Below are 13,736 nucleotides of genomic sequence, written 5' to 3' on the forward strand. Positions count from 1 at the left end.
GATGATCAGCTCAAACACAGCTGTGACTGCTTTGCTGACTTGCTGTGAGCTGACTGGGTGTCACAGGCAGCACCAACCTCTTCCTAGCAATCGGAATTGCTCGATGTCGCCTCACAGGCCTTATTCAGCCAACCTCAACCCTCTCCTTTCATTCACAAAGTCTTTTTTTGTGCTGAAAGACTGGTGCTTTCTGCATATTGACACAAGGAAGACTGAGAGCTCCTGCAAGACAGCATCTGTAGCAGCTTTGGAGACCTGGATGGACCATGATTTGGTACATGGGAGGCCTAGACGCTGTGCTTACTTGCCACCTGATATGGCTTGGCAAGTCCTCTGCACTGGATCAGGCACAATATCCATTCAAGAACATGCTTCTCAACCTCAACAGGTCAAGGACAAGTTGGCTGACCACAGTTTGCAATGAAAACTGGTAAAGCCATATGACATGGCCTCTGAAGTACCTGACAGCATCTGTACAGCCACCATCAGACCATCAGCGAACTAACCGTTAACTTGGCGCTAAGTAAGCGCCCGAGCTGCCTTTACCCTCACCCTAGGACTTGCCAGCAGGCCAGCATGAGCTCATTTTGGTTGGAAGCTCAGCTGATATCCCAGCTTTCTTACCAGTCTACAGCACTTTACAGGGTTATATCACTGCTGGCTGCCTGCCTGGAGAAAGCCTTCCAATGGGGCTGGAGGAAGAGCCAACTTTTCTTCATTGTTTATTCCTATTCTGCCTTTATTTGGAGTCAACAGCTTATTAGACTGGGATTTTAATCAGGATATGGATTTGCTTGAGCCAAAATGAATTCAAAGCTCTTAAGGGTAATAAAGCCATGAGATTTGAGGGCACACCATGCTTTATTATACCCTTTGCAAGTGAGGGAAGAAGCATTTCTCCCAACCAATGATATCACTCCTATTTTGCTGACATGTAGATGTCCCTGGAGTCTGGATAATGGTTTCTTGCACATCTCATTTGAACAGGAAAAAGGTCTCTGGGGATATCTCCTCACCTACTTAAAGAAAGTAGAAAAGATGGAGAAGCCCACAGGAATGGGAGCTCCTCGGTACCTATAAAACATCATCTCCGTAAAGTTGGTTTCCCCTCTCCTTGTGAATAACCCTCATCCTTCACTCTGATGGCCCCATCCCACTGGGGTATTCTGTTGGCCAAAACCATCACAGATCTTGGGCTCTGCCTAATACCTAATCTAGTCTAAGCTGTCTCCTAGGGACAAAAAAGACATCAGAAAGCACAACTCAGGTGCTCTACTCAACTGACAAGACGTGCAGATTTTGAAAGGGATGGTGCAGTCAGCCAGCCAGCCAGCAGTGGTTTTCACAGGGACTGCAGATGATGAGGCACCCAGCTACCACAAGCACCCACACATCCCTTCCTCAGGTGCCTTTGGAAGACATTTTCAATGATCAAACTAGTTTTGAAAACATTGCACTTGGTCTGTAGTTTCCCCTGCTGGCCTCGCACTGCACCATAGCCTGCCACGAGCACCTACCATGGAGAAGCAGCCCCCAGAAAAACAGTTTTGTCCTGATAGGAGCCACCTCATCACCTACTCCCAACAACCCTCAGTCCTGCAGAGGCTGCTCTGCAGATAGGCTTTTTCCCAGCCCAGCTGTGGGGGTGAGAGCATGTGGAAACAGTTACTTCATGGGTCTTCTCCAGCTCAAATTTCTACAGTACTTCAAAGAAATAACACAGAGAAACCACCAGCAGGCCCTTTTCCATGGAAAGGGCAAGGGGATCTCCCAGGGCTGGAGCTGGCACTGCCTCAGGGACATGCACCCACAGGGACCACCACTGGGACTGGGTGGAAGGGCTGGTCAGATCCTGCCCTGCTGTTTCCTCAAGGGCTGGGAAGAGCCAAGCAGATGGCAGGGCAGCCAGATCCAGGAGGGGGGCTCTGCAACCCCATCACGTGGGATGATTGGGCCCATGGCCAAAACCAACAGGCAGAGCTATCTAAATATTTACAGCCCTTCCCGGGCCAGCAGCAGGGGCTGCACCACGGAGGGAACTAGCTGACTCGGCGAAACCTGGGAACCAGGGGCTCCCCTCCCTCCGGAAAGGACACCTTACCCTGCCCCACTGCCAACCCGAGAGCCTCCATCCCTTGCTCTGCTCCTGCCCATGTTGCTGCACACGTGTCACATCAAACCCTGAAGCTAATGCCTGAAGCAAAGGGGCAGGCAGAGCTTTGGAGCAGACAGAAATCACCAGGGTTTAACCCTCCTTAGCTTCATTTCAGCCATCACTCGGGAGAACATAGATGAAATTCATGCCATTCTTCTGAAATCCATCAGACACTGCTCACAGCATTTGTCCTACTACAGCAAGGTGCAGAGGAGGGGTTCAGAGCTTTCAGGGTCCCTCAAAGGCATTCAAAACTCTGCTTTTGGGATTGAGAGGGCCATGCACTAGCACCCTGAGCCTCTGTCACTCCTCTCCCAGCCACAGCTCCCCTGCCCTCACACCATGAAATCGCAGCCCTGTGCTGCAGCAAGCTGAGTTACCAGCAAGAGTTGCTCCCAGAGGGACAACCTTACCAGAGCTGCAGCAAAGAAAAAAAAGAATTGCCCTCTGCTTCTTGGGGGGTGAAGAGGCCCTGGCACAGTTTTGGAGATGCAGGTGGATAGTGTTTAATGCTGGAGGAGAGGAGTACTTCACATTTATGCCAAATGCTCCCTGTGCTCCTGTCCCTTGGAGGACAGAAGCAGATCAGATCCTTCCTAGAAAATGGAAACCTGCAAAAGGCTGAACTCTGACAGACACTGTGAGGATTTGGCTCCCAAACTCCCTGGGTTTCTCAATTGCCTGATATTACAAGTAATTAGCCACATAGCAATTACTTAAAAATTACCTGTCAAGAAGTTTATCTCATCAGGACCTCCATCACCCAGGATTCTCCTTTGTCATGTAACTGAAGGGAGTCTACAGGAAAGCTGGAGAGGGACTTTTTACAAGGGTGTGTAGTTATAGGACAAGGGGTAAGGTTTTCAAACAGAAAGAGGGTAGATTTAGATTATATATTAGAAAGAAATTCTTTAGTGTGAGGGTGGTGAGACAACAGAACAGGTTGCCCAAATAAGTTGTGGATGTCCCATCCCTGGAAGTGTTCAAGGCCAGGTTGAATGGGGCTTGGAGCAACCTAGTCTAGTGGAAGGTGTCTCTGCTCGTGGCAGAGGGGTTGGAACTAGATGAACTTTAAGGTCCCTTCCAACCCCAAACATTCAGTGATTCTCTGTCTGAAAGCAAGTGCCATAAATAGAAATATAAAGATGGAAATGAAGGCCCTGGGGATCTTGCAGCTGGCCTTGCTGGGCATCATTGAGCTCAGTCCCCATGGCATCCTGCCACTCTCTCCCCTCTCCAGCACCTCTGGAGAAGCATCTCAGAGGGAGGACAAGCCAGTGGAAAGCAGGACTGAAAACCTCTGTAAGGGAACTGTTGAAAAATGACAGGTTGCTAAAAGAAATGCAAGTGGCACTTGGCCAACTGTAACAGAGCTGTCAGCAAGAGCTGCCTGTCAGCTGGCGTGGCAGCCAGGGCTCCATGGCCCCAAGGAAAACACTGCAGCAGGGAACCACAAAGCATGAATGTTGGAGGGAGATCGAGGACAACCCTCCCAAGTAGGACAGCATCCATGGTGGGGCATAAGCTTCCATGTCAGGCATCACCAGAGAAGCAGAGAGGCTGAAGGAACCAGCTCAGATGCACATCCAGAGCAGTCAGACTCACAGCGACTAGTGTGCGAGAACAGAGGGGATGAATAGCCAGCACAAAATGTCTCTAGCTAAAAGGGCAGCCAAAGATTCAATGACTTCTTTTTCTTTCCTCTTGAAGAAACAAAGTAGGAGGCATAGGCCCGGGGAGATGTCAGATCTCAGAAATACTTTTCCAGGGATTGATAAAGAGCCTTAGTGCCACAAACCACAATGGCTCCAGGTGATTTCCACTGGTTGAAGGGACTGAGGACTCTGGAGGCCTCCACAAGCCCTCAGTCTTGCACCTTCTGCAGGAGGCATGTTGTCCTATACAGCAGTGTGGCTAGAGAGAGATGATTCAAGTGGCTGACTTGAGGCAATGGAATTAAGAAGAGACTAAAAAAACCCTAACAGAAACAGTTTCCCATTCTTGAAAGATGAGGCTGTGTGACCTCCTAGAAGAAATACTTCTGGTCTCCTTGCATAAACTCACTATGGACATGCACAAAACACAACCCAGGAAGCAGCCTGGACTGCTTAAACTTGAGGAAGATAAAGGCAGATTGAAGTGGCTGGAAAACCTAGAGCTACAGTTCCAGCCTCTCTCCTCCAACATGAATTTTCCTAAGTTTTCCAAGAGGACTTCTGAAGTGTCCTGGCTGTGGGGGCACACATGAAGACCACAAGGAAGGCTTTGGGAAGAGGGCAGCTTCTGGCTGGCTTGAAATCTCTCTGCCTGGTAGCCAGCACATAACTGAACAAGGCAGCAAGTCCACCCTGAGCTCAGCACCACCCAGCTATGCCAGCTCAAACCCAGGATCAGCACAACCATACTGACACAGCCCTGCCAGCAGCCCTCCCCAGCACAGCACAGCCCTCCCTGGGTGGCCCTGCAGCAATCCCTGAGCTTCCCTGGCCCCAGAGCATCCCCACACCCAGAGCTCCCACACACTGAGACTCTCCCATTTCAATACCAGCCACACCAGAGGCACATGAACAATGGCTGGGTACAAAGCAGTGCCACAGCCACTTGGAAAGACACCTCCACAGGGCTGGAGCGACACACAACTCTGCCCACCTACCCCCAAAGGGCATCCCCAGCCACTCAGCAAAGCTCTTATGGCAAAGCCAAACATAACAGCCTCCAGCAGAGACAGAGCTGTCTGCAGAGCTGTTTCCAATGGGTTTAAGCCTGTGTGGTCTCAGGTCCAGGGAGACTATGTACAATAAACCTCTCTGTGGAAAACTCCACATATTTAAAGCATCTTTCACCAGTAGAAGGGAAAAAGCATCAGACTCTCTATTCCACCCGCGCTCCCCCACAACCCAAAACACAGGGAAGCAAAGAGAGAGCCTCAGATCCTGGCTTCGGCCACTGCTGTGAGAGAGGAGCACCAAGAAATTCAAAGGGGTAGAGAAACCAAAGCAGCTAAGGGATCGAGCCAAACCAGAACACGGTTTAATATAGAAAAGGGAGTGGGAAATTGTAAGAGGAAAAAAAAAAAAAAAAGGAGGGAGGTGGCTGGAAACAAAGAAAGTTCTTGGCAGTTAGCTGCTGTGCTTGGCCCTTCTCCATCAGCCTTCACTGCTGCAGGCATGTGGGGCTGGGGAGGGGAATGTGGGGCTCGTGCACCACAGGACACCAAAGCTTGGTGTAGGAGAGGGACAGCCAGCCCCTGATCTGTCTCCAGGAACCATGCGACCCCCCTTGCTTCTGCTGTGTGAACAGGGAGAGCCAGGGTTGTGCTGGTGCAGATGGCACCGGGAAAGGCATGGAGAAGAGATCCCAGCAGTAAATGCAGGGATATTTGGGAATGCTGCTTTGATGCCTCTCTGGTCTAGCAGTGAAGGGAGGCAGAAGCAACAGGTTAGAGCTGCAGGGAGGAGCTGGGTGGCAGGGATGCAGGCAGCATGAGGACAGGCATATCCTCACCACCTCAGCAAACAACCCCAGGTAATCTGCCCACACAGCCAGGACTACGAAGCAGCCACCTCCCCTTGCTCCTCTTCATCCCTCCCTAAAACTCCAGCAAGCGACAGCTCTTCTCACTCTGCTGTTGTCAGCTCACCAGGACATAGTGCTGCTTGAACACACAGCCAAAGCTGCTAGAGTGAAGTACACACACACAGGGTTACACCAAGCACAGGGAACCCAAGGACAACCCACAGAGCCCTGCTCAGCTACAGCACAGACCCACCAGCCATACAACATACACACCCTCTTGTTTGCTCTGAGTCACACTGAAGGTCAAACATATGGATTCATTTGTTTCCTATTTCCCACTGCTATGTAAAACGGCTGGAAGACAGACATACCCTCCAAAGCAAAGCTGCGAGGGATCAAGGTCACCAAACCTCTGAGCAGGCAGAGGCCATGGATGGCCCCTATGTCAAAGTTCACTGCTGGAATTGTGTACAAGCACCAGCTTTCCATGCAGAGCTGCATCCACCTCCACGGCCATGTGCCAGGCAGGGTTTGGGCCTTGCACTGAACTGTGACATTCAAGGTTTTCAAAAGCCTTAAGTAACACAATTAGAAAAGAAAAACAAAGGCGACTTTGCTTTTGAGTGTTGGTTTTCATCCACAAAGCCAAGAGTGCTCCCCTAAACCCCAACTCTCTTGAGAGATGAGGGTGAGGGAAGCATTGGTTGGCTCTGTAATGCAGCAGAGCAGGGCCAGGTGCAAGGATGGGTCCCAGAGTCTACCATCTCCAGGCCCCAAACACCCTGCCTGTGGCCAGACTCGAGCAGGAGAGCATCAGCCAGTTGACGGGTAACGGGATGAGTCACAGCAGAACTGCAGGATATGGCAGCAAAACACTGGTGAGGATGCTGAGAAAGCCCTCAAACCTCTGGGGGCCACTGATGCTCGGAAACTCTGTGCCCTGCCTGAGACTCCAGCTTCCTGGGTTCAGCCTTACTTCATACATCCTGATTTTGCTTTGCTCTCTTTAACTCCTAATTTAGTTAACAGCCCCTGGATGCATTTCACACTGCTCATTTTAACCTCCCATTCCCTCAGACTAAATGCACCCAGCTCCTTCAGTTCCCCACAGGACATTCCCACCATACCAAGAGCAGGGTCACATTCCCCAGAGTCATCCCCCAACACCCTTCTTAAGCCAAGTAACCGGGATGATTCACAACAGCAGAAATAATGCAGCTGTACAAGGTGATGCTCCACCAGGTCCCCACAAAGCCCTGCTTCAGCTGGGCAAGTCAGCATCAGGGGACCATAACACACAGATCCATGGGATAAACATTCTTCAGTAAATATCTTCTGTTCTAGATGTACAAGGCATAAAGAATGACTGCATCTATAGATCAGCAGCCCTCCTCCTCCTCTTGCCATTCAGTCACTCTCCTCTGAATGCCCCATAATCAATTTCAGATAAGCAATGGGGTTGGGTTGGACAACAAATGAAACCACAAACAACCCCACCACTACAAGGAACAGGAGGAAAGAAAACACCATCACCTCACAAATTAAACATCAAAAATGTAACACATTAACTTTTTGAATGTGGTTTTCATCAAACTTGTTTTAAAATATCTATAGATGCTATCACTTAAGCACCAGATTCCAACATGCACTGTTAATTACTTTCACAAGACAGCTGCCACAAATGAGGTGGTTCAATATGTACAGGTAATCACCTTGTCTAAAGTTTGCAATCTTGCTAACTGAGCTTGCAAAATAAATATATGCTGTACCCTTTGTTTAAATTTCCCTTTTTCAAAGTGTTATGTGTGTGGATGAAGGCTAGGAAAGGAAGTCCTGCAAGAGTGTAGTCCAGATTTTCCAACAAACTAACACAACCAAACAGCATGCTGCTCTTTCTTTCCTGTTGAATGTATATATAGTTTTTTGTTTGTACTCTGGAGCAGCCATTTAAAATTGTATGAACTACAGAAGTGTCCCTGCTGGATGGGATGGTAAAAAGGAAGATGTGATTCAATGATGTAAAACACACAGATTGAAGCTGTATTAAAATGAATGGTCCTGAAGCTTGCCTAAGGGCAAAAAAACAACCCAAATCTGGATTTAGCAAGGAAAAGCTTTATTTTAGGGACTTTACTAGAGAATAACAAACACAAAACTATAAAAAGATCCTGTGTGGAGTCCTTTAAAGGAAAACTTGGTCTGTTTCAACTATGGCTTTATTTTGGGTCTTTTCTGAATAAACATTCATGAATCAGAATTTGAGACTTGGCTAGACCATAGCAATGACAGTCTGCTGCTCTGTCACCCAGAATGATTATTTTGAAACTTTGCTCTTGGGACTTTGCCTTTTCAGATTTCCAGTATATCCCTGGAGCCCCCGCCAGCAGCAACCCTGAGGGGCATGAGCTGTAATGACTGAACATAGTAGGCATGTTGGGAAGTCAGTATGGGAAATGCCACTGCAAGGTGACCCTCCAGCCACTGCCTGAAGGATGTGAGCCCCTTCTTCACTTGAACAGTGCGCTGCCAAGATCCCGAGCTTGGTTCTTCTCCCTCATCAGGATCAGAGCAGTGTATCCTGCAATGAACACCTGTAAACGGAACAATTTTTGCTGCCCTTCCAGGTACCGCCCGTGAAAAAATCTTAAAGACACAGGGGGCACAAGTGCAGCTGAAGCAGCTGGGGCTGGCAGCCCAGGAGAAGTGCATCTGCAGTGCCCTCCACGGGCATGAGCAGAGTTGGTTTGACAAGAACGGGTGCAGACACGTTGGCCTTGTACCCTGCCAACACCACAGCAGCAAAAACCTTCTAGGAGTAGAAGGCCACCTGCAAGGAGAACAGCATACAAGGGGAGAGAACCCCCACTAATTGCAATTTAGCCTGAGCCTGCTGGCAGTGCTCACTGCAGTACCCACCAAAGCGTTTAACACCTCACTGAGGAGAAAAGCAATCAAGAGGCTGTTCCCATTTTTCCTATCCCCTAAATGTCTTAAAACACACCTGGGCTTCCTTTGATCAACCCACCCAGCTCCTCCTGCCCTCAGGCCAGGTTCTGGGCTGTTACCAGGGCAAGGAGGACATACAGGAGATGGGACAACAGCACTGTCGCCCTGGTGTATCCTTCCAGGGGAACACACAGCCACCAGACATCCTACAAGGAGCAGCAAGGCAGCAGCATGCTGGACTGACATGCTCTTGCACCAGGATTTAAGCCAGTGCCATTCACAGCTGCAAACATGTTTGAAGGCTTGGGGCTGCATTCACATCCCCTACTAAACCCTGACACTCAACCCAGCAGATGTTCAAGCTGGCACCTGGCTACCCAAACTCTACCCTACCTGGGTCCTTGCCCAGCTCAAGTCCCTTAGTTTGGGGGAATATTGTGCCTCTCGCTTCAAACCAGAGCTGCAAAAAAGCACAAATTTTTGACCTGGGCAACACAACTCTTATTGTGTCAATTACCAAGGTGATGGGTGAACCACAATGGCCTGAATAGAGCTGGCTCTTCCTACAGCCCCTCCCCACTGCAGGCATCAATAAGGACTTTCAAACACCGGTTTGATCTCACTTTTCTGGGAAACTGGAGTTCACAACTTTCTGCTGTGGCCCTCACTGCAGCCAACACAACTGCACCTTTGTCCAGCAAAGAAAAGCCTCTCGCTGATGCAGAGAGGAGGCCAAGCCCGAGCAGTTCAGGTCACCCGGCGGTCAGGCCAGCACAGAGGAAATGGGAAGAAAAAGCAGCCTGCTTCTCCAGCATGCCCCGGGACGGCAAGCAGCTGCCCCAGGGGATGCAGAGCACATTTACACTCAGCAACCAGAAGCCAGAGAGCAAAGGTGTAACAAGTATACTTTGTGGTTCACTTGGATTTGCAGCGTGGCAGCAAATAGAGTCTAAAGCAAGATGAGTCAGCCGTGATTTGCTGCCTCTCCTCTCCCTCTCTTTGCAGGAGGAAATAAAGAAAAAGAAAGAAAAGAAGGTTTTGATTTCATATAATTAACTGGCTTTGTGAATCTGCCTGGTTCCTATTGATTCTCTCAAACAAGGCAAGCGCTCCCATTCACTCCAGCACTGCCCCGGGGAAGCTGATGCCTGCCCCTCCCTGGGCTCAGCCCTACTCTGAGCTGCACTGGCTCTCACTGCCAGGTTTTGGCCCAAGACAAGTAGAGGGAAAGGTTAGAGGAAAAGGAGTTGAACCACTGGTTGAGGAGGGAGCAAGTGGCTGAGCTGCACAGCTGGGTGTCATGAGCTGCATGCAGCCACCTTCTCCCACCACCCCAGCAGCTTCTGCTCCCATGTATCCACCCAGCTGCCCCACCATAAGTCTCCCTTTTCTTGGAAAAAAAACCCAAACACCTCTGTCCCCATTTTCCAGCCTCACAAGGATTATCTGTCTGTGCTATGTCCAACTCTACCTGCCTCACCTCTCAGGTGGTGGGCAAGGAAGGATGGCACACAAAACAAATCGTGTCTGGCACTTGAGCTGCATGTCCCAGCTGTGGGGATTTGCAAGGAGCCCCCATCCCGGCAAGGGCATGGGAAGGCCCATAAGGAAGAGCAGAGGAGCAGCTGCAGACGACCCTGCTCAAGCCCCGTTACGGGACCCGGCGGCAAAGCAACTGATCCGCCAAGACAAACAGAGGCAGCACAGCAAACCTCCTCACGTACATGCTCCTCCAGATCCGTTGCACAGCCCAGCTATGATGAGCAAGTCTGAGGTGGACGTGGTAGGATGAGGGGCACGTTTGGAGCTGGGGCCAGGCTCAGCCAGGGGTGATAAAGCTAAAGGCAGGGCAGGAGAGGAAGAAGGGGTGATAAGGGGGTGGGTGGCAGCAGCCACGTCACATCACTGCATGCAAGGAGAGGGTTACAGCCCCCTTACGCTCCCCTCCTTCCTGGCTAGAGCTGGCTTGTTTTTCTGCTTTCCTCTGACTGTAACAAACCAACCAGGGTAACGCAGAACAGCCCCTGATCTCACAAAAACTTGGGGTGCCTGGCTCTGCCAGCACAACACAGCCCAGCTGGCGCACACACCACGTCCTCACAACCCAAACGCACCACAAACAGTGTCACCGGGTCACCCCAGTCTAAGGCAAACAGACCGGGGAGAACATTCTGTTTTTTCTTTTAGAGTTGCTGCCAGAATTCACCCACAAGGTCTCCACAGATGCCTGGAAGCACAGCAAAGTTGAAATAGTAAAAAATAAATATTAAAAAAAGGAGAGAAAGTAAAAACCCAACCCTTCAAAACCAGACAAATCCACAACAGTTTGGGAGATGCTCTGAAGCATGCAGGAACCAGGCAGCTCAGACAGAAGGAGTGCAGAAGACACGAGGGAACACCTTAGAGAGACAGCGGCAGCATCCCAGGTGCAGAAGGAAGAACCCGGGTGGTCGCTTGTCCCGGGACGCTGCAGCCAACAGGTTTCAGAAGCCCCTCTGCCGAACGCCGCTCCCTCCCGAAAGCGGAGGCACTTCTCAGCGGTGCCCGGAGACGGTTCCTCCTCCCGGTGCGTGCTGCCCGAGGAGCCCCTCCGGCAAAACCCCGCCCGCAGCTGCTGCCCACGGGAACCTCCCGGCGCTGGGCCCGCACAGGGTCACCGGCGGCCACGTCCCTGCCCGCATCCCCCGGGAACGGGGTCTGGGGGGAAGAGGCAGCGCGTTCCCCCGCGGGCAGGAGGGGCAGCGGGGGTGACCCCCACGGGAGACGCCGTGGGTGGGAACGACAGAGCGGGCAGCGCTGCCCTCCTCCGCCTCCCCAGCGCGGGGCTCCGCGGCCGCCGCCCGGTGCCGGGGCAGCCGTGGGGGGAGCGGGGCGGGCAAGCCCGGCCTTTGTTTGCCCAGGGCCGGGCGCGGCGGAGGGAAGGGAGCTGGACGCCCCGAGCCGAGCCACTCACATAGTGCTTGTTGGGGATACGCCGCTTCTGCACGTCCAGCACCTTCACCTCCGCGATGCTCCGCCTGGGCATGCCGCTGCCGCTGCCCCTGGGCAGCCCGGGCAGCGCTGGGGGAGGCTCTGGCGCTCGCAGCCGGGACCGGAGCCTGCAGCGCCGAGCCCCGCCGAGCCGCCCGCCCGCTGCCGAGGGCGGGAGGCGGCCCCGGCCTGATCCCGGCCTATCCCGGCCGATCCCGGCTGGCGGGGCGGCCCCGACACCGCCCGCTTAAAGGGGCGGCAGTTGCCGCCCGCCCCACGCGTGTCAGTCCGCGGCGCGGCCGCTGGCGGGGGGTGCGCTGCCCCGACCCCCCCCCCAGCCCGAGATGGAGCCGGGGGACGGCTCGGCTGCGTGTCTGGGGAGGGCAGAGCTTTCCGGGAGTGCGGCTGTTTGCTCTTGGCGGGGAGTGGGGAGGGTGTGCCGGGCTTGCGTGTCTTGCTCGGCTCGGGGAGCCCGTGCGTGGGCTCCGTCGCCGGGTTTTGATTCTTCTCCCTGCGCTTGTTCCATAACAACAGCCCCCAAGGCTGACCTGATCACTGACAGCTGTATCTCTAAAGGACCCGGGAAATGAATGTATTAGAAAGAGGCGGCTTTGTGGGCTGTTGGTGTGGTCAGGTCACCAGAACTGCCTCACCCGGGACAGCCCGCCTACCCCTGGAAGCTGGGAGCACCTCAGCTCTCCTGGCTGGCAGGCCAGCCCCTGGTGCCATGCTCTGTGCCCAGCTCTGCCCTTGGGGCAGCAGAGGAGACAAGGCAGAGACTGGGCACTCCTCTCCATCAGTGCCACCCACGACCTCCATCTCCCCAGCAGCTCCTCAACACGTGGTGTAACCACAGCTCTCTTCCCCATTGGGCTTTTAATTACATTATAAAGTTACTCAAGGCTCACACTGGCAGGTCATTAGTTTTCATATGAATTTAATTTAATCATAAACAACTCATCTCACTCTTTAACAGCTCCTTACATGTGGCTCCTTTTTATACTGCTAACTTTGTTATGACCACTCCAGAGAACTATGGAGGCTCAGGCAGGTTGCCAGGGCTTTATTGCTGCCTTTGCCCTCCCAAAGGGCTCATCTTCATCCTTCTCCCCCTCAGCTAAGCCCAAGACCACTGTGCCCCTACAGAGATGGCTACAGGAAGGATAGTAGGTTGTCTGAAGGGGATACCATGCTACCAGTGACCTCCCTGACACCTGCTGTCATGCCACCACACAGGCTGGTTTACTTACTTACATCACTCCCCTCCTGGCCTTGGCCCTGTTATCACTCCTTGGACAGACCTCTGTTGAAGGTAAGAGGCCAAGGAGAGGTCCTGAGAGCCTTCCCTTTCTTGTCCCACCAGGAAAGCCCTGACATTGGTGAGGGACAACAGAGCTGGACCTTGAAGTGCTAATCAAGAGTCAAAGCCTGGGAAAACAACAACAGGCAGCAGAACTGCAGCTTTTGACCTTGTGTGGAGTGCCCAGGACCGGGCAGATAGAATTTTACTGGTTTTAAAAGCCCTGAAAAATGCATGAATCTTTCAAAGGGTGGTCAGAAAAACATCCAAAGCAGCTGTGCATCATGTTGGTAAGAGAAATGTACATTGAGGAGATATGCACCACTAGAGAATGTGGATTAAGAGAGGAATGAAACAATAACTGATCTTCACACGCTGAAAGGAGAAACCAAGGCAGAGAGCAGCTGAGGGCACTGCAACTGTGCAGCACAGAGAGGGATGTAACCTGAAGAGCTGAGGATTGAAAGGCCAGGCAAGGGGATCACAGGGATAACAGAAACATGTAACTGGATATGTGAACTACAAAAAGAACCACAGAAACACACTAAACAAAATGCAATAGATGATAAATTGCAAGGTGAAGGAAACTAAGAGAGGCAACAAATGCTGTGGCTGCAGTTGTCTCTCTTGCTTCAGGTTCTGGTTTGTTCCACCTAGCAGAGACTGAGGGACTGCTTAGGACACTGGTCACCTGTATGCAGAGCTGCTCTGATGCAGTCTGTTTGGTTTTATTAGAGTGCACAGACTGTCCCTACACCAAAAGCAACTTAGCCAGATTGATCATCTTGCTGCCCAGACAATCTGTACATTAACACAAAGTCCACCATCAAGACACCTTGGATTCACTAT

At 51.9% G+C, this 13,736-nt stretch overlaps 1 protein-coding gene across 4 annotated transcripts in view; it reads right to left on the reverse strand.

The window, feature by feature from the left end:
* Window positions 1-11,727, reverse strand: part of SH3PXD2B (SH3 and PX domains 2B) — a 74,647-nt gene extending 62,920 nt beyond the window's left edge. For all 4 annotated transcript variants that reach the window (XR_007890827.1, XM_051631639.1, XM_051631637.1 and 1 more), the window contains exon 1: window positions 11,571-11,727. Coding sequence is in view for 3 of the 4 variants with exons in the window: in XM_051631639.1 (XP_051487599.1) it covers window positions 11,571-11,642 (72 nt within the window). In the remaining variant the exon portion in view is untranslated. The remainder of the gene's footprint in view (window positions 1-11,570) is intronic.
* Window positions 11,728-13,736: the final 2,009 nt, after the last annotated feature.

Source organism: Apus apus, chromosome 13 (assembly GCF_020740795.1).
Source record: "Apus apus isolate bApuApu2 chromosome 13, bApuApu2.pri.cur, whole genome shotgun sequence".
NCBI lineage: Eukaryota > Metazoa > Chordata > Aves > Apodiformes > Apodidae > Apus > Apus apus.